Source organism: Stenella coeruleoalba (assembly GCF_951394435.1).
Source record: "Stenella coeruleoalba genome assembly, chromosome: 1".
NCBI lineage: Eukaryota > Metazoa > Chordata > Mammalia > Artiodactyla > Delphinidae > Stenella > Stenella coeruleoalba.
Window position 1 is genome coordinate 178,188,489 of NC_137169.1, and position 27,594 is coordinate 178,216,082.

The window sequence follows — 27,594 nt, forward strand, 5'->3', positions numbered from 1 at the left end:
GAAGAAATTTCGCATAGAGAAAGCTCTTTATACATAGTCAGAAATATCTCAATTGTAAGTTTTTCAGAAAAGTTTTAATAAGATTCAGAATGACCTATTATGTACTTTCCCTCATTTAACCAGAATTCTTCCTCAATCTCTAGTGCATCCCAGTTATTCAGGAGGGCCTTATCTATCCTTTGTATTTAATGTTTATTGATATAATCTAAATGACTTATTATATTGACCTACCAGAACAAATGATAAAGTGTGGAACTTTCTTCTTTGAATGTAATACACATCACAGGACTTTCAGTCAGAGCCTGTCACTTTATAAACACTTGGGAACCTCATGAGAGAGGTAAACATTATTCAACGTAATGACTACACGACAGATTTCAAGCGCAGTTCACCCCCCTTACTTAAGACTGATCAAAATCACCAGAGAATTGCTATTGGAGAGAAAGCCTGATTGCAAGAGAGCTTTGTGTCATAACTCATCCTGTGTTGAAAAACATAACACTCATTCTGAAGAGAAACCCCATCGGCGTAATGAACGTGGCAATGCCTCCAGGAGAAATACAAGCTTTATAGAGCATCAGAGAATTCATAATAGAAAAAAAACCCCAAAATCCTATGAATGTAATAAACATGGAAAAATCTTCAGAATACAGTCTTTGCTTCCTCGACATGAAAGAACTCACAATGGAGGGAAGCCCTGTAAATGTGTAAGAGCTTTCTAAAAGAAAAAAACCCTTCACAATCAGAAGAGAAATCATACTGGGGCAACCTATGCATATAAGAAATGTGGGAAAACTTTAACAAGAGCTGAGCTTCAACTAAATACCAGAAAATTCATACTTGAAATTAATGAGTGTTTCCCTTGTAAACTTTTGCCCTTACTGAACACTGAAGAATTCATACTAGGGAAGAAAATGGTTCTGAATTGTGGGCAGAGGGGAAAAAAATTCTGCTTCCATAGAATGAGTGTTACTTTATAAAAGTTACATTCTTGGACTGGGTAACAGACTTTTGCAAAAATAACTCCAAACATGATAAACAATGGAAGACGATATGCCTGTAGGCTGTACAGGATAAAGCCTTGGAATGGTCACTCATCAAACGCAAATACTGAACAAGTATTATTCAAGCACTATAGATACATCAGTGAAAAGAGCAGACAAGTTTCTGCCCTTGTGGAATTTACGTTCTAGTGAGACCCCCAATCTCTAAGAACTTGACTTATGACCACCCCCAACAATTATCACCTCCTTAAGACTTCTGCAGTTTTGGTCAAAGTCCTATTTATTACTGATTGACAGCTACACTTAACTGAAGCTCTTACTCTGAAGTCACCCCCCAAAATTATTCTACTTCCAGGAACTTCTCAAAAGACCTAGAAGGTATTTTATTTTATTTATTTATTTAAATAAAATTTATTTATTTATTTTTGGCTGTGTTCGGTCTTTGTTGCTGCGCGCGGGCTTTCTCTAGTTGCGGTGAGCGGGGGCTACTCCTTGTTGCAGTGCGCAGGCTTCTCATTGCGGTGGCTTCTCTCGTTGTGGAGAACCAGCTCCCGGCGCATGGGCTTCAGTAGCTGTGGCTCGCGGCTTCAGTAGTCGCGGCATGCAGGCTCTAGAGTGCAGTTGAAGCACACGGGCTCAGTAGTTGAAGTGCACGGGCTTAGTTGCTCTGTGGCATGTGGGATCTGCCCAGGCCAGGGCTTGAACCCGTGTCCCCTGCATTGGCAGGTGGATTCTTTAACCACTGTGCCACCGGGAAGTCCCTAGAAGGTACTTTAAAGGTCAAGTAGTCCAAAATCCCTTATTTCACACATTTTTTTTTTTTTAAGAAAGGCTGAAGATATGAAATAGGTTGTATTACTGGCACAATCTATAGATGGCAAAGCTGAAACAAAAATGCATCTCTTCTGGCTCATTGCTTTTACGTTTTGCCACTAAAAATTATCTTTTGGGATTCAAAGGGCTTTAAAATTAATTTTAAAGGAAGTCAAATTAAGTAATTAAGCATTTTCTGAGCACCCATTCAGAGAGCTGTGAATGTTGGACACTGATTAAAAAAGAAAAAGAGGCAGCAAAGTACATGGAAATTTACCCCCAAAACTGGTTTAAATTAAAGAACAACAAGAACAAAAAGACAGTGAGCAACTCTGTGGAAGTGAGAGTTGTAAGGACATGTTAACAGAGGGTGAGTGCAGATGATGGAACTACTAACTTTTCTCCTTCCTTGTAATCAGTATAACTTCAGTGCCAGCGACCATATTATTGTGTTTCCTTCTAGTCCCTATCACTAAGAAATGGCTACTTATTAGGAGGAGGGGAGAAGAATGAAAAGACTGGTTTTGTGTGAGAGGGATCACACTATCCATAGAAGCCTCCAAATTCGGCCATGCTGCTTGGGCCAAAGGGCAAGTGAAGATTCGTAGGATTTCTGTAGCACTAGCTATGGGAATATCAGGGCAAAGTGTTCAGATGAAGGGGGATCCACCAGTATAAACAGATAACAGATCGAGCTGAGACCTGTCTCAGGCCCAGCAACCATGTACAGGCACTAAGGAATGTTCATACTTCTAGAGCCAATGAGCAGCAGCCCTGAAAAAACACTGTGCTCTTTTAATAAACAACCTTCAGAGTTCATAGGGAAGGGGAAGGGGAGAAAAGTTATTTAGGAAGTAAAATCGACCGGAGATACTGGAGAACAGAGGAAAGAGGATGCAGGGAGAAGGGAAAAGAATGACTCGAAGGTTTCTGACTGGTATTAAAAATGGATAAATGGTACAAATCATTCAGACAGGGGACCTTAAAAACTAAAACCAGAGCAAACATGTAATTATATTCCTACTAAGTAGTTTTTAAAATTACTGGACTTTTCCTTTACCATTAAATTCTTTTCATTGGTGAACATGTTTTTCTATTCTTCTCTACCATAAAACAAAAAACTAAGAAAGTGTCGAAATCTGTTCTTTTGTTTTCCTTCACTCTGAGGTAATTTCAAGTGTGATACAAGGTTGGAGAAAAACCAGACTTAGCATTATGTTTGCTTCCGATCTGCTTACTTCAAGATGTGATTTCGTTGTCCAGTATTTTACTGACGACTAAGACCAGTCCCTATATAATAAAAAATAATTTTTAACATCTCAAAGATAAGGCCAATAGTTTTTAGAGGGAAATAAAAGGCTTGGAATTTTTCTTTTTTCCCTGAGCAATTCTGAGGTAGACAGTGTAACAGACAGGCAGATAAGCAGCTTTATTCTGAGAAAACCACTGTGCTTCTTATAGCTGCCCCTTTCTTTCTACAAGTCAAGAATAAGTTTAGGGACAAAAGTTTAAACAAATTCTGCTTGATATGAAAGACTTGGGAATACAGAATGCCACAAACTGGTAAGAATGACAGGGACCTACTTAGGGAACAGAATTAATAGGAGTTATATATTTCAATAAGTTTCAAATAACTCAGAAATTGCCTCTATTGTAGAAAACTGAGTGAGACCTGTGTGGTTCAATCACCAATTTGCAAGAAAAATCACTAAACCACATAGTTGGATTCAGAATCTATAATCTTCAAAGCTCAAATTTAGAACACATTTTATTTCAGAAAATGTGAATAAATCATCACCTGAAATAAAGTTACATGTGGATATTCACACATAATAATGAGTTTTGATTGAAACAGTTTTAGTGTAACTTAACTAAAGATCTTTTTAATAGTCTCATTATATATATATAGTTTTTTAAGTTTTACATAAAATTATATATAAAGTAGAATGAACATTGGTATAATGGGCAGAAACATGAAGATAAATTTACTGGGTTCAGTGATAACACTATCTTTTCATATCTGAGGTTAAATTTGGATTTAACAAAAATAATTCATTCTTTAGTAAAGTTAATATTCTAAATACATAATAAGGTAGACACCATTTTATGCTAATAAATGAGACTAATACATTAGATTGGCCACCATCGTGGCTTAAAAAATCTTCTGTTAAAGTTATCAACAGCAAGAGTTTCACATAATAAACAATATCTGTACAAACAGCATGGAAAACAATTTGGCAGTATTTAATAAATTTAAGGATGTTAATGTGCTACAACTCAGTAATTAATGCCCTAGAGTATAAACATGGATGCTAGTCAATGATGTTAGACATAAGAAGCTAAAGAAGAAAAAAAACAGGATACCACTTACATAAAAAAATCTGAAACCTGCAAAAGCACATATTGCTAAGGGATACATATACTTACAGAAAATCTGTATCTAAATGCACAGGAATGATACAGATCAATACTGGATAGTGGTTCCTTTGGTAGGAGGAGGGAAGAGAGGTGAATATGGGAGGACGCAGAGTGGCTTCAACAGTACCGCTTAGGCTGAAGGTTGAGATGAGAGGTTCATCTCATTACATATGCCTTGTTGTATGTCTTAAATATCTCAGGATAAATTAGAAAACATTTTTCTGCCAGATGACAAAGTCCTGTTTACGCTGCCAGATTTAATGTAATCTTGATGATTATATGAGATGGATACATCAGAATATTGTGGTGCTACAGCATTTCTTCCAAGGGTTCCTATTTCAATTTTTTAAGACATTCTCTCATTGAACAAACATTTACTAAACACTGTTCATTTTCTCATTCTAAATACTGAGTTCCCAGTACATGCCAGACAGATAAAATAGTGAAAGCAAAATTATCCGACCTAAGTGTCCTCATGTAGCTTAAAACCTAGCAGAAGTGGCAAGCAATGAACAAATAAGCACATGATTAACACCACTTTGTACCTGATCACGCCTTCCTTCTTAAAAATGTCTTTCACTTGGTTCATCGAATTTCACACTAACCTAGGTTTCCTCCTAAATCACCCGCTGCTGCTTCTCAGTTTCTTTTGTTAGCTCCTCCTCAACACCAAATAGGTCCCTTCTTTTCTGCATCTGTATTCACTCTCTTGGTAATCTCACCTATGCTTTAAATATCCCTACACTGACAACTCCCAAACTTACACTTCCAGTCTGAACTGAAAATATACGCTAGTATATGTTACGTAACTTAACATTCTCTGTGGCTGTCCAACAGGCAGGTAAAACTAAACATGTCCAAAGCTGAACTCAGGGTCTTCCTTCAAAACCCGCTCCTCTGGCCCTTCTCCACAGGCTACACTGCGCAGTCTATTCTATATAAATGGCAGCCCCAGGAGCTATGAACACAATACTAATAATTTTCCATCTCAGAGACTATCAACTACATGTGTCCAGTGTCAGGCCAAAAACCTTGTCATCATCCTTGACTCCTCTTGCACATACAGTGCCTGACAACTTCTCACCACCTCTTCCCTCACACCCTGATGCAAGCCACCTTCATCTCTCACCTGGTCTCCTCGATTCAGTCCTCGGTACCAGCCCCTCCCCACCCCCAGGCTTGCTTCCCCACATACCCTGGTCAGTAGTCAGGAAGAGCTACTTAAAACCCAAGTCAGAAAATGTCACTTGTTTGCTCAAAACCCTCCCCTACCTTCCGATCTTTTTCAGAGGAATGGTTTTCAAGGCACCATGCCATCCAGCCCTCTCTACGTTTCTCACTTTCTACTAGACCCTCGCGCTCACTCACTGCAGCTCACTGGCTTTTGCCCTGGGCTTCACACCTCACACCAGTAATCTTTTCCCTTATGTGAGCATAATAAATGGCTTACAATGGGTAGATGCATAATAAATGTTAGTCTTCTTTTAAAAAAAATGCCTTCCTTGATTTCTTTCTTGTCTCTAAAATACAACACACAGTCATATTATAAAGTCATAAAATAAAAGTATACTGAAAAGCATCCAGGGCCATTGCAGACTTGTATATACTACAACAAACACACTATATTTTGTTCCCGAAAGAACTAAGAACGAAACTTACAGTAGTAAGTATCAGTACTATTTTCTCTGCCTGGAACACTCTTCCCCTAAACACCAGTACGGCTTGCTCTCTCACCTCGTTCAGGTCTTTCTCAGACGGCACCTTTTCAGTGAAGCCTTTCTGACCATCCTATCTAAAACCACAGCTCCCACTGCCCTTACGCCGCCCTGTCCTCTTCTGGCTGTTCCATGTTTTTCATGACACAGTGCTAGTTCACCTCACTCAAATGTAAGATGCATGAGGGCAGGAATTTTAGTCTCTTCAGTGCTGTAAGCCAGTGCCTGGCACAGAATAGACACTCAGTAAATACTTGTTGAACCGCAACACATACATGTAAAACTGCAATTGACAAGGCCAGTGAAGAACAAGGAAGTGCTGGGAGAGCCTGTAGGAAGAGAAGAAAGGCTCACCTGAGAAAGTCAAACTTGATCTGAGAACTGAAGGATGAGTAGCAGTTAACTAGGATGTACACAGGCTCAGTGGTGAGAGGGGCTAAAAGGCCACTGTAGCTAGACCAGAATAAGGTGGAAAAGGTATAAGATAAGGTTGGAGTGGGTAAGAAGAGGCAAAACTTTGAAGAGATTTGTAGATGATATTAGGATAGTTTGTCTTTACCCTCAGAGTGACAGGAAGCCACTGAAGCATTATAAGCAGAGGAATCCGATGAGCAGATTTACATGTTGAAAGATTACCTTGGTTATTGGGTAGAGAAAGTTTAGAAGGGTCTGGGTGGATGTGGACAGATCAGGTAAGAGGGCACTGCAGTAATTCAGCTGAGTTACAATGGTGTCTTGGATTGGGGTGTTGAGAGTAGAGAGAGAATGGATAAATAAGATACTTAGGTTAAAAAAAAAATCAGTGGGGTTGGTGTTAAATGAGATCAGGAAGTGGGGTCGAGGGAATTTTTAAGGTTCACTTCTATGAAGTTTACAAAGCACTGTTAGATGTCCCAGGGAAATAAAAATTTCCCATTGACTTGAAGTTTATGTCCTTAAGTAATAGTCACTGTCTAGATCTTCAATGTCAAACCCCTCTCCACAAATGACTATCAAGCACAAGCACTTGCAATGTGGCAACTCCACATAAAGATGTGCTGTAATTATACAATATACACTGAATTTCAAAGTCTTAGTACAGAAAAAAGAGAGTACAACATCTCAATAATTTTTATACTGATTACAAGTTGAAATGATAATTATTTTGAATGCAGTAGGTTAAATACAATTATTAAAATTAATTTTACTTGTTTCTTTTTAATTTGTAATGTGGCTACTAGAAAATATAAAGTTATAGAAATGGTTCACATTATATTTCTACTGGATGGTACTAATGTTGTATGAAACAGAAATATAGTAATTGCAGTTTATTCAAAAGGAAAAAAATAGGGGCTTCCCTAGTGGCACAGTGGTTGAGAGTCCGCCTGCCGATGCAGGGGACACGCGTTCGTGCCCCGGTCCGGGAAGATCCCACATGCCGTGGAGTGGCTGGGCCCGTGAGCCATGGCCGCTGAGCCTGCGTGTCCGGAGCCTGTGCTCCGCAACGGGAGAGGCCACAACAGTGAGAGGCCCGCGTACCGCAAAAAAAAAAAGGAAAAAAATATGTCTAAGGAGAAGATGGCTGAACTTCAGGGCAAAAAAATGTAATTTTTATAAAGAATTTAGTTTGCTTTGTTTTGTTCGGGGATGTGAGGAAATGAATATTTCAGTTACTATCATTTAAATACAAAAGCCATTTTCTGTTTGTGCCTTATTTATAGACTAGATGGTTTCTCTTCCTCTGTTGCTAAACTAATGGTTCTATTGAGGGTGTCCTCCATGGTAAGCAAGGAAAGTTAGAAAAACACAGAGTTGTGGAAATGACAAAGACTCAGAGATCATTCAGTCCCATCCTTTCATTTTGTTAAGTGACAGACTTGAGATACTCAGACATTAAGTAACTTATCTGAAAAACACAGGACTAATACTGTCTATACTACTGAAGATACAGATGTTTTCTGTAACATCTATGTTATAGTTGACTTGAAAATACTGCAACAAATACACTATATTTTGTTCCCAGAAGAACTAAAAAAATACCTTATGGTACTGAATATGTCGGTATTATCAATGCCTTAGTTTTGAGATACAGAATCATATTAATATTCTTACCTGATAAGAGTGGGAAAAGCATCAGTTTTTAGAATCTGAAAGCCAGTTCCAACACTTAGCTGTGTATCGGGGACAAATGTCATTCTGTTTTCTCATCAGTAAAATAGATACTTCAGTAAAATGATGAAGCCAAATCAACCAAAATGATTCAAACAGTACTATCTATGACTCAACAGTGTATAGCTATGAATGCCACATGAGTTTTTGAGGCTGAGTAATATACAGAGAAGTTACATCAAAAGCTTTAAACATTTAAAAATTAACATACAGTGTAATTTGTCACTTCTGAAACTTCTTAATTGGGGATACTATAATTCACCATCTTGTATATTTTAAAGGAAAATTCTTAAAACTACTCACATCTGGCTGAATGGCTTTAAATACTGGAACATCCATTAGCGTTATCTGACCCTGATATAAAAAGTAAAAAAATTACAATTTCTTGGCATTCCATAATGTGACATATATTTGCAATTAAAATTATATTCTGTACTAAAACATATTGAGTACTCAAATCTTTACCAGAAAGAAATCCCAGTTTTATGAGGGCTTAAGAAAATGAAAATTTAGCCCTTATATCATTAAATATAATTATTTCTAATTATCTCATGCCTATTCATATTGTTTTGTGAGATAAATAAGGTAAAGCTACAAAATAAACAAAACTAATTTTAAACATTTGAACATGGTCATACATTAAATCCAAATAAAAAAAAAAACCTTGGATCTACTGGTTCATAGAGCAGTGTTGTTGTTGTGACTATTAAATCATATCTACTCAAACAGTAATATAAAATATGACATTAATGAAAAGGTATTCTTCCCAATTTATAAGAAGTAACTGACTCTACACTAGTGGCAACTCATATTGAAGGACTTCACAGGGACCTATCTCAACTGTGGCTATAGATGTAAAACAAAATCTAGCAATATACCAAGGAATAATATGCTATGGCCAAACACAGTTTACTCCTGGAATGCAAGAGTGATGCAATATCAGGAAATCAATATATTCTGCTAACAAGTTAAAGGAAAAAGCACAAATAAATGAACACTTACATCAGTTAAGAATTAAAAGTTTTTCTAGGTATCCTTCATGATACTGCAATAATGCCTTCAACTTTAATTTTTTAATTTAGAAAAAAGTAAAAATTCTTCTTACATATGTCAATAAAGTACAGTTAGCTTGGGGAGGTGGTATTGGTAGGGACAAAAGCAATTACCATGAAGGTAAATACTTATTATTACTTACCAAGTTGATAGTGTAACTTACGAAGCTGCTCTAAAAATATCAATGGATTTTCTTACCTTCTCCTGTTCATTCCTCTGCTTGCTCCATTGTTGTGCTACTCTCCCCATTGATTCCCACATCCAGTTTTTTTAAAAAAATCTCCTCTGTTGGGCCTACAAATTCTAACTGAATAGCACCAATATGTAAATTATGTGCAAAAACTGGAGAACAAGAGGTGGGAGGCTTACCGCATATTCTTCTGGTGTAACCTTAAGGACATCAAATACCACAGCATCAAAGCTTTTCTTCAATTCAGAACCTTTGTCACTCAATGACTCAGAACTGCTACTTTTCTGTTAAATTGGAAAAAAAAATGCAGCCATTTAAAAACTGTCTTTCAGTTAAGTGTCATGGAAACTAGACCGGCCTTAAAACTGAGGAAGCTAAAAGTGAGTTAACAAATGCTGTAGAAAAGTTGGGCAGAACACACTGCTTCCTTGGAAAAGCACTAGGAAAAGGGTCGGGCAACTTGAAATCTAACCTCAACTTTAGGTTTTTAGGTTCTCGAGTAAGTTTTCCTGTCTGTTTCCTCACCCTGACATCCTATCATTTCCAAAAGAAATAAAAGATATTATCAATAACAAGTTCAATGATTTTCAAATGGGGTAAAAGAAGTTAGGGGAGAAGGACACACCCATCTATAATTTTTAAAACTAATTTTTATTAAGAAAAAGACAAATTATTTTCCTAACATAAACCACAGGAAAACATTCAGAACTCCATTAACTAAATAACCCAGTCTAGTTTGTTAAGTGAATGTCTGTCTGTGATAGTACAATTGATACTCTTCTTTTTATTATAGTACAGATTTAAGCATTTTCTGCTTTAATTTTGAATTTGCTGTTGCTATATGCAGAACAAAAGGCGGCTTTTGGCCCTGAAAATCTTATTTCTGTTAAATTTCCACTTCATCTGTACTACAAAATAAAAGTGTTATTTTGCAATCAGTTTTGGCTGAAACCAGAGTATCATCCCTGCAAGAACATTTAGATCACTCTCTGTGAAACGGTGGTAGGATATCAGGCTACAGTCAGTGGCAGAAAAAACGAACCAAAGTTTCGTTTACAGAGGTATAATATTATGTATGTCAACCTATCAGTTATTATACATCAATTTTGAGCACCTGTCATTATGCTTCATTTTTACTTCCCTTGCAGTAGCAACTAAATATCAAAATCATTACAAAGGAAGGGATCTGTCATTAATTTTGGAAAATTCTCAACCATTATTACTTCAAATATTTCTTCTGCTCCTTTCTCTTTCTCCTCCTTCTGGCAGCCCTATTACGTACATGCTACACCTTTTGTCATTGCCCCGCAGTTCCTGAATACTGAGTTCCATTTTCCTCATTCTATTTTTTCTTTGCACTTCAGCTTGGGACGATACTATTAACATGTCTTCAGGTTCACTGATTCTTTCCTTAGCTGTCTACTGGTCACCAGTCTACTGGTGAGCCAATCAAAGTCACTCGCCATTTCTGGAACGACGTTTTCGATTTCTAGCATCTCCTTTTGACTCTTAGAATTTCAATATCCCTGCTTCTACTATCCATCTATTCTTGCATGTTGGTCAGTTTTTTCCATGAGAGCTATTAGCATTATTAATCATGGTTATTTTAATTCCCAGTCCGTTAATTCCAAAATCTTTGCCATATCTGAATCTGGCTGTGCTGCTTGCTCTCGCTCTTCAGCCTATGTTTTTTTGTTACTTTTAGCATGCCTTAAAATTTGCTGAAAGCCAGACATGATTTAGTGGGTAACAGAAACTGAGGCAAATAGGCCTTTAGTGTAAGGGTTTACGTTTATTTGTATAGGAGTGATGCTGCTTACTATTTGTTGTGGTTAGAGGTGCCTTCACTTTCCTCTAGTGTCCCTGTTTTGGTCTCTGGGTTTTTCTAGAAACTCCTCCTTAGATAAGAGTCTGTGCCTTGCAGTTCTTTCAGCTGTGATCCTTTACTATTATACAGGAGCCCTGTTGATATGGTGGTAAGGTGTGGGAAGAGGAGAAGCGTTCCATTGCCCTACAATCAGGTACTTTAGTGAGCCTGTGCCCTTCCTTGGGCTGTGACCTTAGGTGCTTCTCAGTACCCCGGACTCCCCTTAGAAAGTAAGACAGGAAGGCTAGAGGGCCCAGAGTTGGGTATTTCTCTTTCCGCAAGTAGGTTAGGCTCTGGTAAAGCAGTCTCCCCTGAGGTCAGGTGGGGAATACAATGTGCTGGGCATATTTTAGGATGATTACTTCCCCCTAGTATATTTCAAAATGGTTACTTTCCCCTCCCTCTGCTGGAAACAGGAGGGATTTTTCTCTGAACCTCACTGTGAGAACTTGGTGGGGCTCCTGGAGGTAAAACTCACAGAAGTGGGGAGGGAGACCTAAAACCTAGCCCCCAGGAGTTCTTAACTCTCAAGCTAGTCCACACACTGCCTCCAGCAGTTTGTCAATTACAGTAAGCTCTCCTACCCTTTCCTGGCTCCAGGGAATTCTGTTCTTGGTAAACAGTGATTCTCTGTATTTGCCTCTTTCTCCAGTTTTCAGGGCATCACTGTCAATTTGCTCTGTGACATCAGTTCTCTGATAGAGCTAAGACGAGTTATTGGTTTTCAGTTTGTTCAGCTTTTATCAAGCTGTGAGGACAGGAGTAATGAATTCCAAGCTCTTTACGTGTCTGAGCAGAAGTCCAAAGTCTCATAAATGGATTTCATATATAGTATCTTATTTCATGTGCTTAACCTCTGTAACTAAGACTAGCTTACAGTATGTTGACAAAGTTACTTTATATTCCAAGACAAATATAGAAATTTATTCATGTTAAGCATTCAAATAGACATCAGTTAAGCAGTATATACTAATCCAATAACTACCAAATAATAAATATATTGTCAAGTAAATACATTCATTTTAAACATAATTTGGTAATTTTCTCCAAGTTTCTAACTCATTCAAGACAGGTGAGCAAATCATAATGGCAATCTTATTGCTTATCAAAGTCAGTAATCATTTTCCTCTTTTCCTTCTTACAAGCCATTAGTAGAGGCTTTAAAAATTATGAGTGATGTGCTTCTATCTGCTTTCCCACTACCAATAAATAAGCTGGTAACGACAAGATGCTAAGCAGTACTGAGACATAATGTGCATAGTAGTAATTCTTTATTCACAACAAGACTAAAAAACTACTGACACTTCTAAATGTCTGAAAAAAGTTTGCCACCACTCTACTGACCAGAAGCTTAAACAAAGGTTAAGTCTAGAAGGCAGAGACAGGAGGAGTCAATCACCCATCAAATACCTTAAGTACTTGTGAGGTTTTCACATTTGTGAAGTTTGCATTTTGATATGTTAACACATCTTTAGTTTAAGAGAAGGTAGAAAAACATATATTTTTAATTTTATCTTCTTGCCACAGCAGGAGGACAATTTAAAAGGCAGACTCCCCCCCCCCACCCCGCCCCTTACTTCTCATGTAGTAAATTATATTACTCTGAGGTCTGATGTAATTCATCCACTTTCAGACAGGCCAACACAATTTTTTATATGAGTGAAATGATCTATTTTATTTAACAAACAATTGTGTACTGTAATACTAGCTCATATGTTTCAGGATACATAGTCATAAATATACTATATACATATACACACATACATTTAACATAGTCAAGAAATATGGTCATAAAAATACCATGTAAATATACATATATTACAGACATATTTACAAACATATATAATCCCTGTCTCAAGTAGGAAGAAAAGCTATGTATAAATTTATGGAAAAATTATTTAAAATGTTTTTTTTAAGTGATAGTTTCAAAAATCAGAAAGCTCCTATCTGTTCAGGGAATCAGGAGAAAACTTCCCTAATTTTTTGAAATAGAAAAGGCTAAGGGTTTATACAAACATCAACAAGATGTAGTATTCTTTCATTAGAATGTAAATTTCACATAAAGAATTAGTAGCAGTTAAATCCATTAGAAAGAAAATTTAGGCTCATTTTGATGGAAGTCTTAAATGCAGGGCTGAATGTGTATTTAGTTAATATTTAGTTAGTAGGTAATGAGGAACCATGGACAGTTTGGGAATAAAATAAAGTATAACAGCTATTTTAAGAATATTAAAATTGAATTACAGTCAAATGTACCAAAAATAGCAGGGAATAGAAGTGCAAGATCAAAATAAAAGGCCACTATAGCATTCTAGACAAGAAATAATAAATGACCAAACTAAGATGGTACTAGTAGAAATAAGGAGTAAAGGACTAGATCTCAGAGATAAGGTGTGGTGGACAGGCTCTAAGCCGGCTGGCAGGCCTCTCTATATCTTGGTGGTCACCCCGCTGTGTAATCCTCTCCACTTGAGTGTGGGCAGGATGAGATGTCACTAGATGATTACATTACAGAGGATTCTAACTTCTGTTTTGTTAGCGGACTCTCCCTGCTGTGATGTGAAAATGGCTGTGGTGGGCAAGGGGAAGCAGGTTAATGCCAAATCTACAGATCTGAACTCTGATGCTAAGGAAACGGTGCTGCTACTAACAAAAGTCAGAGAAAGAGGGTGGCCTATTTTCTTTACAGGTAGTGCAGCAGAATAGAAACAAAGTAACCTGATTTTGTTCATACTGTAAGTAAAAAGTCCATCCATCAGAAATGCTTAATAAAATTCATAAGGGAAGCCAGAGCTAGAGTTAAAAATACAGAAATCATACTCCAATAAAGATGTTAAAAAATACAGAAATCATCTAATAAGAAAAATAATTGAAACTACTGACTTAGAATAGAATATTTTCAATGACAGCAAGGCCTAAGTAATTTGGCTTGGGCAAAATGAATTTATCAAGGAACTCTGAGGTCAAGGCGTTAAAGTGTCATAAACATTTATTCTCATCCTCTATGGTAAGAGTAAAATTAAGGAGAAATATAGAAGCTAAATACAAAAGTTATTAAGGAAAGCAGGCCAAGTACCCTAGATTTACAGACAAAGCAAAAAAAAAGGGGGGGGGGTAGGTGAGCACCTAGTTCAGTCTTTATCTCCATCTTTAACACTCTGAGCTACATCACCGGAGTAGCTTTCAACATTCCAGCCTAATAGGTCTTTGATCTCCTTCAACAGGCTTGGAATCAAGGGATCTGACAGTGTCAATATTATGTCATTCTTTGCCCTATTTGTACTGTTGCCCTCAAGGTTCATAAAATGTAAAAACACTTTGAAAAGAAATTCTATGCATTCTTTAAAACTAAACCCAAGAAAGGGTTTTAAGTAATCATGATTTGTCAAGTATATGAAGTAGGTAGGGATGAACTCCTAAAACGTACAATGAACACATGGATGGTACAATGAAAATAGTTTTTTGAAAACTGAAAAATCCGTAACGCTTTTTCTCAAGCTCTGATTTACATCTGTGACCAATCATAATGCTTAAAAAATCAGAATGCCAGGTAAGAAATTTTACAACTAAACTTTTTAAATGTCTTACCTCAGAAGCAGTAGCAGCAATATTAACACTGCTTGCCTGCCCGTTCATTAGGTCCATGCTTCCCACAACATCAGTCCCTGACGCTAGTTAACAGCAACAGAAGACTGATTGCTTCACGTCCAAGGCCACAAATACATTATTATTCCTGTAAAAAATAAATAGAAAACTTTAACTGTGTGTCTTATTGGAAGTTTAAGAAAAGAAACCCATGCCTGTCACCACGCCAAGAAATAAAATACTTCAAATTTACTAAACTTTATTTTTCACTTCAGTTAAATCACTAAATCTGGTTTGAGGACAATCCTATTATGCTATTTTCAAACGATCAGAAACACCAAATGGCCAGTGGTCAACACATGTTGCTGTTATATTCTTTATCAGCAAAGCAAAGGTATAATTTTTCATTTATTGTGAGAAAAATTCAAAATCTTTTTAGTCTTAAGAAAAGTGAAAAGTGTAAAAAACATGTGGCAAAGTAATATATGGTCTAATGAAATAAATTTTAGAGATCTGAATGACATCCCTAACTCAACCATACTGAATAAGTTTAGCAGTGTTGATAATGTAGTTTACAAAGATATCATGAATAATTAAAAATAAATTATTATGGAGCATGTTATAAAAATACCACAGTACATGATATATTTATTTGTATAGGGCTTTAAAGTTTACTGAGTATCTTTACTCCATTATCTCACTGATCTTCACAACTACCAATAAGACTAAGGAAGATATCATGATACTCATATAACACAAACATAGCCTCTGAGGACACAGGCTGGTAAATGACGAGTCAAGAATAAAATTCAAGTCATCTAAAATTCTAGTCAAATATTCTTTCCACACCACCATAGTTTTTCCACTTTACTGGAAGTCAGAATGTTTACTTGAGAGTCTAATCCCTTTCCACAAAAAACTTGCTGTATATCACTGTGTTGGTAACTTCACCTATCTAGGAGGGAATTTCTTCCTCTCTGTAAAATGACACAAATAAACAGAGTAAGGTCCCTTTCCAACTTTAAATTTCAATGATATCTTTCATAAGAGAAATGGTTAATTGTCTATAAATTAGGTATTTAAAACTATATCTACTTTTTTATTGAAGTGTAATTGACTTACATTATTATATTAGTTTGAGGTGTATAACATAGGGATTTGATATTTTTACACATTACAAAATGACTACCACAATAATCTAGTTACCATCTGTCACCATACAGAGTTATTAACAATACTACTGACTATATTCCTTATGCTGTGCATTACAAAATTGTACCCACTTTAAAAACTTAGTTTGAAATATCAATAATAATTCTCTTGAAATGCTAAGTTTCCTCTCTCTGGAGAAGCAATATAGGACAGTGATTTAGAAGCACAAACTCTAGAAAAAAACTGCTTAAGTTTGAACCCAGGAAACTGTTTGCCTTTTCTGTGTTCAATTTCCTTACCTATAGAACAGAGATAGCAATAAGTACCCACTTCATAGAGTTGTGGTGAGGAGAAATTAATATATTCAAAGCACCTAAAACAGTGCTGACACATGGTAAGAGTGCTATTATAATGACACACACTTTGTCTACTATCTAATGAATCCACACAAGGCTTAAATTCAAGGGAGACTTCTAATTAAAGAAGACAAAAACCTTAGAAGTATACCTCTCACAAAACACATGTTGGTGGGCATCAGCAAAATCCTGACTGCAGAAATAATGAATGAGAATGCCTAAAATATGTTTCCTAGATGTAGCAAAACATGTTGCTGGTTTTCAAATGCTTAAAAAGTATTACTAATGATAGCAGCCTTCAGTCACATCTTCAATTTATCTTCATTTCTTCAGATATACCCTGAGTACCTGCTAAGAGCAAAACATCGTGCTAGAATTTTTAAAATGAGAAATACATTAGAAATAATGATTTTTAAAAAAAAATTTAGAAAACCAATATGAAAATGAATAGAGCATAGAAATACTCTAATTTCCTTCAATCTACAGTATTTATTTTATAAACGTCATTTATTCTTATTAAGAATCTTACTAAGAATCATTTATATTTATAGTACTATACAAAATGAACTTGATAATCCAAATTCTCTCTGAAGGCAACACTCAATTTGCAATGAAATGTCTTCAAATAATTTCATTTCATTCCACATGCTATGCCTGATTAATTTAGATATGAATTCATAAATCAACAGTGCCCCCTAGTGTTAAGAAAAATTAATCAAATCGTTAAAAAAAATGTATCCTTAGTCTAAAACTTATATATCAGATATATAAATGTTATGGTTAATATCTACTGAAAAAGAGGTAATACACCAGGAAAAAACATTAATACATTTGTAAACTATTAACAGTAAAGAACAGTTTTCTCTGCCTGCTTTTAATCAAAATGTCATTTAAATATCCTATGAAAATTGTCATATTAAAACCCATTACATGAAAAAAAAAAGTATAGCAAAGCATACCTCAACAAAAATCTTATTCATAATTACTTACAAATGTACTACATGTCAGTATTTAATACTGTTTAAGTACAGCAAAGCCTCATACGATACCATAAAAACACTGCAAGTCCTAAGAGACAGGCATGGGTTTATATTTTTATAATATGTGCCCCAAGACGTTTCTGTGCTTTGCACACAAAAAAGTTCAAATTAGATAAGTCAAATATATGCCTTAAAATTATTTACTTTTCCTAGCACTATGTATAAACAGCACAATCATTCATAATAAACACGAACATCACAGCAGCTCTTTTCTTAATGAAATTTATTATTTCCTATTCTCTTCTGAAACTTCTAAGGACATTTAATCTGTCCTTTAAAAGGGTTTAAATACCAAAACAGGCATAGTACTTCAATATAATCCCCAAATAGGAAATCTGAAATGTGTAGATTTACCTCCCCTGCTTGAGGTCATAAACTAGATTATTTAAACTGCAGGCACAATCATTCAGTCTCCTAACTCCTCACTTTCTCAATGGTATCCCCACAAAGAAACCAATGCTTTTTTAAAACAGTAAACAAGAGGGTAAAGTTAAAGTGACAACTTCTCACTAATGTAATCTCATTTCATAGTACCAGTTCTTTTCTAAAATAATTTATGCTATCATCATTAAGAATATCATGCTAGGGATTCCCTGATGGCTCAGTGGTTGTGAGTCCGCCTGCCGATGCAAGGGACACGGGTTCGTGCCCCGGTCCGGGAGGATCCCACACGCCGCGGAGCGGCTGGGCACGTGAGCCATGGCCGCTGAGCCTGCACGTCCGGAGCCTGTGCTCCGCAACGGGAGAGGCCACAGCAGCGTACCGCAAAAAAAAGAAAGAAAGAAAGAAAGAATATTATGCTAAAGACATTTAATAGTTTTACAAAACATGCTCTAGAAGAGCTAAGCAACTATAAGGAAAAAGGTAGTGAAATGTAATTAATTACTGCAATTTCTTTGGAAACATTCAGATAGTACAGAATTGATATGCTTACACATGGCTTAAAATCTCAGTACCAGAAATTCATCTTACTATAACTCTGGAGGGGACTTCCCTAGTGGTCCAGTGGGTAAGACTCCACAGCTCCCAATGCAGGGGCACGGGTTCAATCCCTGGTCAGGGAACTAGATCCCTCATGCATGCTGCAACTAAGAGTTCACATGCCACAACTAAGGAGCCCGCCTGCCACAACTAAAGACCCAGAGCAACCAAATAAATAAATAAATAGTAAACTGCCAAAGCTGGGACACTTGAAACTTAAAAAAAAAAACTCGGCAGAAAAAGAAAAAACTACATAGATAAAGGTTATTTAAATCAAGCACTATTTACAATAGTGAAAACCAGAAGTGACTTTCATGCCTTTGTATATAACCACATTAAAAAATTCAAATAGACAATTATAAGAAAAAAAACATAAGTGACAATTTCAACAAAAGAAACTGAACCTTCTTACTGTAAACTTACAAATTTCATGAGAAAAAAAAAGTAACAGGGTAAAGTTAAAACAACATAATTGCAACTCAATATTTAAAAGTTGTTATAGTGCTTGGCTCTCCTTTAAAATTTATTTTAAAATAAATGTTAAAGACATTTTATATGACACTCATGGAAGGTCCAAAGATTTAAATGTCTGTATATCATAGCACTTGCAGCATTTCTGACACTAAGCTAAACTTGCACTGCCTTCTTTATTTTTTTATCTAAGAAAATTAGAGATTAGTCCCAAATTCCCCAGTACTTTGTTTTAATAATTACAGCCATCAAAAGTCTGATGAGTAACGACAACAACAAAAAAAGATTTTGTCTTTGACATGATTGATACTGAGCTATTTTGACAAAAGTTTAATAAAGAATGTGGTTGCCTCTTCAAATCATTTCTGCTATAGCACTAAACAAGATCACCTTTGGTATTTGCTTATAACATGTTCAAGTTATTACAAAAGAAATTAAAAAGAAAGGGGTTCTGATGAACATCCAGGGTTATAAGAGCTCCCCAATGCCTCCCACAGAGAGGTCATTAGTCTCCTTCTTTTTGCTTCCACTGCTCTTCTGTCAGAATTCTATTGCTATATTTTCACACTGATATATTTAAATGTCTCTCCTTAATGAATTTTGAGTTCCTTGATTTTAAAGACCCATATTTAAAACAAAACACAACAGAAAAACCATTATTTTTCATCTTTGCACTCAGGCACATAAACACAATACTGACCTCAATTGCCTATTTAATCTGCGAAAGATGAATAAATGACTGAACAAAAGCAGTTATTCACAGGATAACATTAGATAAATGCCCAATTAACAATAAAAGTATAGGGAGAATGGCAATCAAATACTCAATACACACAATACTACACACATTTAAAAGAATATGATGACTATTTTCTATTTCCAGCAACATGGCTGAAAAACAACGTAAAAATCTTTGTACCACAAGAGAAATTTAGAAATGGACATTGACATCAGTTGGACAGAAAAAGCAACCAAGAGATGAGAATGGAATTGAGACATACACTCCCCACACCAACCCATCCACACACACTTTTACCTAGAATAAAGCCAGAGAGACTGATAGTCTACCCAATCAGTGATAAGATGGTCTGTAAAAAAAATTCTGGTACAGCAAGATAAGAAACTTGTGTGTCTTGGCCTGGGCTTACCACTGTGGCTGGTGGAGGGTGTCTACAAGATGATAATTTGTAATCCTAGGCATGCTCCAGCACAGACACAGAATTTGAATTTATACTACCAGCATGGCCCAAGACCTTCAAGACTAGAAATTCAAATAAAATGTTCACAAGCCAGTGAGACTTCTGGAACCCAAGGCAGATGGAGGGAACAAAATTTGGGGGGCGGGGGGGGGGAACATTCCTTCAACCCAGGCAATGCGGAATTCCCCCTGCCAGCAAGCTCAAAATAGAAATTTACCAACTCTATAAGCAAACAACCCACTGTAAGTAAAAGCAGGAAACACAACAATCATTAGGATTATCTCTTGAGAGCTTTAGATGAAAAATTATCAGATACAGGCTATAAAACCAGATTAAAGATTAAAGCCAGCGGCCTTAAAAGAAGACACTGAAAATACAATAAGACGTTATAAAAAAAAAGCGAGACAGACGTTTGTAAGGGAACCAAATAAAATTTTTAAAAAGAAAAGGAAGATAGAGTCACTGGAGAATTAAGCATCAGATTAACACAACTAAAGAGAGAATTTGTGAAGTAGAAAAGAGAAATGAAATTATGCAAAAATTCTAACGAAGGCTTAATGATATGTAAAATGTGAAGCAAGACTAAAGAAATGCACAATAGAACAAGATCTAACACGTCTAAGAGGAGTTCCAGAGGAAGAGAGATAACGAAAGGCAACATTTAAAGAGAGAAAGGCTGGGAAGTTTCCAAGATAGGGGAAAGACATATATCTTCACATTCAGGAACCACAAACTTTGAGCAGGATAAATAAATAAAAAGAATCATATTCTATATACATCACTTTAAACTGGAGAATACTTATTTAAAAAACAAGTGGGTAAGGTATTTTATTTACATAGGAACGAATTAAATGGAAAGCTTCTCAACAATACCAAAAGACACAGAAGACAATGAAATATTTTCAAAGTGCCAAGAGAAAATAACTGTCAACCTAAAATTCCATACCCAGCTAAATTCTCATCCAAGAGAAGGCAACATAAAGACATTTTTCAGGCAAAGAAAGAATTTATCACAAAATTAGTCCATGCAGCAAGCAAGTAAGAATGTCGTAGTATGTACCTGAAATACTAATTTATCTCTAGGTAGAAAAACTTGTCCTGGTTTCTGTTTAACTTTGTATCGAATAAAAGTAAAGTCAGGAATAGAAACAGTTATGTTAATCGAGACTGTTAGGATGATTAATGATTTTAGATGACTGTCAAAATGTTTAAAAGTTTTAAATTAACCTCTATTTAATAACTATTTTAAAAAATAACTTGCTTTTATGTCAAAAAGAAAAACTATTTCTCCTTTTATAGACACCCTACCATTTGTTTCATACATTAAAATACACAAAACGGTACAACAATAACAAACAAAAGCTAATATTTATGGTGTGCTTATTATCCAGGTCCTGCTCTAAGCACTTTTTCATTAAAAATTCACTCAATCATCAAAACAAACCCTATGAAGTTATTATATTACACCCCATTTTTAGAGATGAGCAAATAGGTAACTTGCCCAAGCTTACACAGTAGGAATAGGCAGCCAGAAGGGAGGGAAAAAAGGAGGACAGGTGGATAGAAAAACAAAAGACAGGAAAGAAGGATAAACTGATGGATAGGAAAAAACTAGGATGGGGGGCGGGGGTGGGGGTGGGGGAGAGACAAAATGAGGGAAGAAGGGAACCAGAGAAGAGAACCTAAAAGGTTGTTCTTCCTCTGAGCAGATTTATAAATGGCTAGAGGGGAAAGAGCAGAAATGAGAGAATCGGAGAATGCTACAACTTGTTAAGCTGTGATTCAGCTTCAAGAGTCGCATGATTTCTACAGGAGAAAATGATGTATAGGTTTATAAAGAAACACAGGTTGAAGAGTATGAAGAAAGGGTAAGTAAAAACCATCAAGGGTGCAAAGTTAAAAGTAAAGGTGGCCCAGAGAGAAGTTATGATGTGGACACTGACCTGCCTGGTGGGGAGAACCTTTCTGATGAGCTCTGGAAAGGTTCAAAGAAGTGACAGGACCAGATTGCAGAGGGTCTCAACTGTCAAAGAGGGGGAATTTAAATTGGAAGGGACAGGCACTAGGCATCATTAAAGGTTTCTGAGTAGGGAAATGACCTTACGAAACTAAAACCAGTATTTCAAGGATTACCATGCAGGGGTATGCCACTGGGCTTTAGGGAAGGTGAGTAATAAACAATACTCCCACCTTTTGCCAAAAAAGCAAAGCACCTGAAGTGACGTGCAGGCCCCTTTCCCACCCAGGCTTCTCTAATCTCTGCTCTCCAGGACCCTCTCCTAGTCTTCTAGTTGTATAAAACTCCCATGATCACATTCTATCCTCTTAACTTCTATCACCTTCATCCTCCATCACCATTCTAATTCAGAATCCCTGAGCCATGAAAATGGCAATCTCAGATGATATTTAAAAGAAAAAAATTTAACAAAATTCATATTAATTTGTGAATGCTGGTCCCGCCCACGCTAAGGGGTAGTGAAAGCAGTTCAGTGGGAAAAGCATAAGATACAGAATACTAATTCTAGGATTTTAAGCAGGTATGTGATGCTGGGTAAATTATGTAATCTCTGAACTCTGATTTAATTCTTTATAAATGAGGGACAATAAAATGTACCTCAGAGAGATGTTGTAAGAATTAAACGAAATCATATAGAAAAAACTCAATGCATCTAAAAATGGTAGAGTATAGCAGCAAGAACACAAATTTTGGAGTTGGAAAGCCCTAGGCTCAAATCCTAGCTTGGGCACTACCAGCCAGCTGTAAGGCCTTGAGCAAGGAACTTCCCTAATATTTAGGCAGAGGCTCACAGTCCATCTATCAGTAATGAGGCTTTAAACAAAAAAACAAACAACAACAACAAACAAAACAAAAGGAGAGGAAGAGGCAGACCTTCTTCTAAATAGAAGGCAGACCTTCTAAATTCCAGAAGCATGTGAATATTACAATATAAACTAATGAATTAGAAAAACTAAGTAAACTATGCCTCTAAACGAACCATTTTGAAAGCATATTTTGACACAAGTACACTGGAAAATAAATTTACTAAACAATTAAAAAAATTTTTTACTTAAAAAATATTCATTTCTTAGAAGTTCTAAGTGTGTAAACATGTTAACTAATAATAACTATATCTTTCAGAACAAAAAGGAGATAAATCTACAAATAGCTTGCAATACTATATCGTTGCATTTAACGCTGAGAGGTCCCTTAAGAGAGATACCACTTTGCATGCTGACTGACTAATTTCTAAGGATAAATTAAACATGAATGTTATAAATCATGTTATGAATTTATTCAGAAGTACACAACTTGAAATTATTCCACGTATCTTTAGTAGTACAGAATAAGTGATAAAAAATTCTAAGCTATGCTTTTTTTTTTTTTGCTTAATTCTTAATCAAAGGATAACAAGCATGTTTCAAACAATAGCAGTTCACATGGATAAGAACACCCTGAAACCGTAAGGAAAAAAAAAAGACGTTCTGGAGAAACTTCAATCACTGTAAAGCAAACCACAATGACAGGTTTAGCAATTTCACACACCACCCAGGTTGAAAAAAAAAAGATAATGTCTAAATTAATCTATATATTTAGAAATCTCCTGTCAAAAGAACTTAAGTTGTTTCCCGGCAAGACTGTTTACTAGATCACTTACCAAGTTACTGTTTAAGCTTAAACATCTCTATATTTTTTCCAGACATATATTTTATTTATAAATATTTTAGGTACATATTTAAGATGATTTTCAAAACAAAGTAAGCTGAGATCTTAAATTAGAAGGAAAAAGATGATAGCAGAAAATTGTTTCACTTACCACACTGCCACTTTAATACCCTACCTAGAGTGCATATATTAAAAGGGCAATGAAAAGAAACTGGTCCACTTAAACCTCCCCATCTATGAAACAGCAGATATTATTTCTCAGTGTAAAGGAAAGCTTAAAAATAATGAAGCTACTTTAAAGAATGTGCTTGGATTAAAACTGTTTTGCCTTAAGTCAATAAAGACCCAACACAAGTCTTTCTGATATAATTTTGTCGCATTTGTACTAAATTGTAGATGTAATGAGATGAACCATTTATAAACTGGCCCACAGCTACAAAGAAAGCTTATATTTCCATGTACCTAAACGGTCTAAAACGAATTAGCTGTAGGGGAAGAGAGACTTTCAAATGACTAGATATTAAAGGGGGAAAAAATCTATTAAATAATGCCTCTAAAGGTTATATTCTACCTCCAGCATAGAAGGTTCACTAAAGATAATTTGCCAAGTGATTCTAATACATAAGAGCTCTGAGATCTCCTATACGACCTGGCCCAAAATATAAATATAGGTTAACCAGAAATTCAGGTAACAGAAAGGAAGTTCCAAGCAAAAAGATGAACCGTGCTTCAAACATTTGTTTGTGTGTGTGTGTTCTGGTGGGTGTGTGTGCATTTTGGCCAGAAGCTCAACTCAGAAGACTAGCCCATAAAAGTCCACTCATAAGACTATACACTACTTGAAATTAAACAAAAATCCCAATACTGCACAATTTTAGCAATTAAAACATAAAAACAATTCAGTTGAATCAGAAATACATTTCTGAATTTGGCAAAAGTGTGCCACTGTAGGCCTAAGAATGATCAGAGAAAGGAACTCAGCTTGTCAGTATGAAATGGTGGAACAGAAAAACAGCATGGCGAGTCAGTGTGACAGGATCAAGACAGACGTCAGGACTCTATGTCGGAGCCAAGGAGCCAAGATTTCAGGTGAGGCAACAGTACAGCAGTGCCTCCCTAAAAACGCAAGACAAAATGGTCTAAAAAGGAGGGCAATTCAATAGCCTGGACACCCAGGAGATTCTTTTTTTTTTTTTTTTTTTTTTTTTTTTTTTTGCGGTACGCGGGCCTCTCACTGTTGTGGCCTCTCCCGTTGCGGAGCACAGGCTCTGGACGCGCAGGCCCAGTGGCCATGGATCACGGGCCCAGCCGCTCCGCGGCATGTGGGATCTTCCCGGATCGGGGCACGAACCCATGTCCCCTGCATCAGCAGGCAGACTCTCAACCACTGCGCCACCAGGGAAGCCCACCCAGGAGATTCTTATACCTGAAACATGAGGCTAAACTGAACATCACAGAACAATCCGTAGGCAAAGGATTATATACAATGGAACACTAGGCAGCCACTAAAATACCACAGGAGGATATACTAGTGATACATGGGGAAATATCCACAACTTACTGCTAAATCAATAAAGCAATCGGACAAACAGTATTTGAGGTATAATCCTTTTTGGTTGTCATTATCATTATAGCATAGAAGAGAGACTGTACCGACATACACTAAAATGTGGCTATCTCCAGGTTTACAAGTCAATTTTTTCCTAACTTTGGAAAATTTTTAAATTAAAAAAAAATTTTTAATTAAAAATTTTTCTACAAAGACTTTACTTTTTAAAAAGTACAAAAACACTGTTTTCCCACAGACTGCTTATTAGTTGCAAGAGGGAAAATAAGTAACTATACTGTGAAGAAACTGGACAACACCTTGACTGAGTGAATCAAATTTACCATCACCAATGAGGAGCAGAATGACATCGTGTGCCTCTGATGTGATACTCCGGGAGGGATTCAACATCACTTATGAGTACTCGAGCTGTGAATGCATAACCTGAATCTAATCTCAAGGAAATGGACAAAACTAAACTGAGGAATATTCCATAAATGCGTTCTTTAAAAAATGCCATTGTTACGAGGCACAAAGAAAAACTGAGGAACCATTACAAACTAAAGGAAAGTCAAGAGGTATGACAACTATACATCCTGTATTGGAGGGCAGTAAATGCTATAAAAGATGTTATAGGGACAATTCATAAAACCGGAATACAGACTGTAGATCAAAGTATTTTATCAGTTTCCTGAATTTGATAACTATATTGTGGTTATATAAAAGAATAGGTTTGTTCTTGGGCTTCCCTGGTGGCGCAGTGGTTGAGAATCTGCCTGCTAATGCAGGGGACACGGGTTCGAGCCCTGCTCTGGGAGGATCCCACATGCCACGGAGCAACTAGGCCCGTGAGCCACAACTACTGAGCCTGTGCGTCTGGAGCCTCTGCTCCGCAACAAGAGAGGTCGCGATAGTGAGAGGCCCGCGCACCGTGATGAAGAGTGGCCCCAGCTTGCTACAACTAGAGAAAACCCTCGCACAGAAACGAAGACGCAACACAGCAAAAATAAATAAATAAACTCCTACCCCCAACATCTTCTTTAAAAAATAAACAAAAAACGCATATGCCCTTTAAAAAAAAAATTTGTTCTTAAGAAATGAAGTATTAAGAGGTAAAGGGAGGGCTTTCCTGGTGGCGCAGTGGTTGAGAGTCCGCCTGCAGATGCAGGGGACATGGGTTCGTGCCCCGATCCGGGAAGATCCCACATGCCGCGGAGCGGCTGGGTCCCTGAGCCATGGCGCTGAGCCTGCGTGTCCGGAGACTGTGCTCCGCAACGGGAGAGGCCACAACAGTGAGAGGTAAAAAAAAAAAAAAAAAAAAAAAAGAGGTAAAAGGATATGAGGCATGCAAACTAATCTCAAATATTTCAGAAAAATAGCATGTATGTGTGTGAGAGAGAAAGAGAAAGAAATGAATGACAAAGCGAATGGGGCAAAATGTTGAAAACTGGTGAATTTGTATAGAGGGCATACAGGAGTTCTCTTTACTACTCTTATAATAACTGTCCTTTCAGTTTGAAATTCTTTCAAAATAAAAAGTTCTCCTGAATTATACAAAACCTCCTCGACGTAAAAATCTTCAACTTGCAAAATTTCAGAGAATACACATCTAATAAAAAGTAAAACTCTTCCTACCAACAGATGGCGTTAGTAGCCATTTATTTAGTGTCATTTTCAACCTCAGAGCCAAAATGATCTCATGAACAAGCCTTTTGGAACTAAGCTACATAAACTCTTAAATATTTTTGCCTCATGCAATAACACAGATGAATATTATTTAAGAGGTGGAAGGTGCTCTGGAGATCTCCCCTTGGAGTACATTTCAAACCCCCAGGTCTTCCTTTATTTTAATATTTGCCTCCCTCATCCCGGGAAATGCGCTACCCCTCCACTCCCCACGGAGAATCACCACTGTAGTAATTTACTATAAAGCAATGTGAAAGCATTGTATCCTTCAAATGTGCAAGAGTAAAAAAGAAGGGGAGGGAAGGAAAATGGAAGTAAAGAAAAAGAAAAGAAGGGACAGGCAAGTTTGCTAACCCCCTGCTTTATTCCAATCCCCCGATTTTACAGTAAGACAACACTCTAATGGGAGGTCATGTGGTCTGGCCAAGCTCACATAATCAGTTAAAGGCAGAGGTAGATCTTAAATACAAGTCTGCTGTTTGCTAAACTTTCGTGCTTTCTACAATGCCAAATTACCCTCTCTCTCTACCAATCCTTAACTGGATGTTTAAATACTGTGGAAATGTGGGGCAGTAGAGGGTAAAATATCTGGTCTCTCTCTCTCTTCACGTCTAACAGAAGTTCATTAGGTGAACATGAGAGAAAATACCACGTACACAGGCTACGAACAGTGAAAACCTTTGTCACTGGCATTCAGGGAACCACC

At 36.6% G+C, this 27,594-nt stretch overlaps 1 protein-coding gene across 3 annotated transcripts in view; it reads right to left on the reverse strand.

Moving 5' to 3' along the window:
* Positions 1 to 27,594, reverse strand: part of RALGPS2 (Ral GEF with PH domain and SH3 binding motif 2) — a 163,904-nt gene that overhangs the window by 108,771 nt on the left and 27,539 nt on the right. For all 3 annotated transcript variants that reach the window (XM_079929852.1, XM_079929854.1, XM_079929853.1), the window contains exons 2-4: positions 14,797 to 14,941; positions 9,521 to 9,625; positions 8,402 to 8,452 (exon numbers count right to left, since the gene is read on the reverse strand). In XM_079929852.1, the coding sequence (XP_079785978.1) occupies positions 8,402 to 8,452; positions 9,521 to 9,625; positions 14,797 to 14,853 (213 nt within the window). In that variant the 5' untranslated portion in view covers positions 14,854 to 14,941. The remainder of the gene's footprint in view (positions 1 to 8,401; positions 8,453 to 9,520; positions 9,626 to 14,796; positions 14,942 to 27,594) is intronic.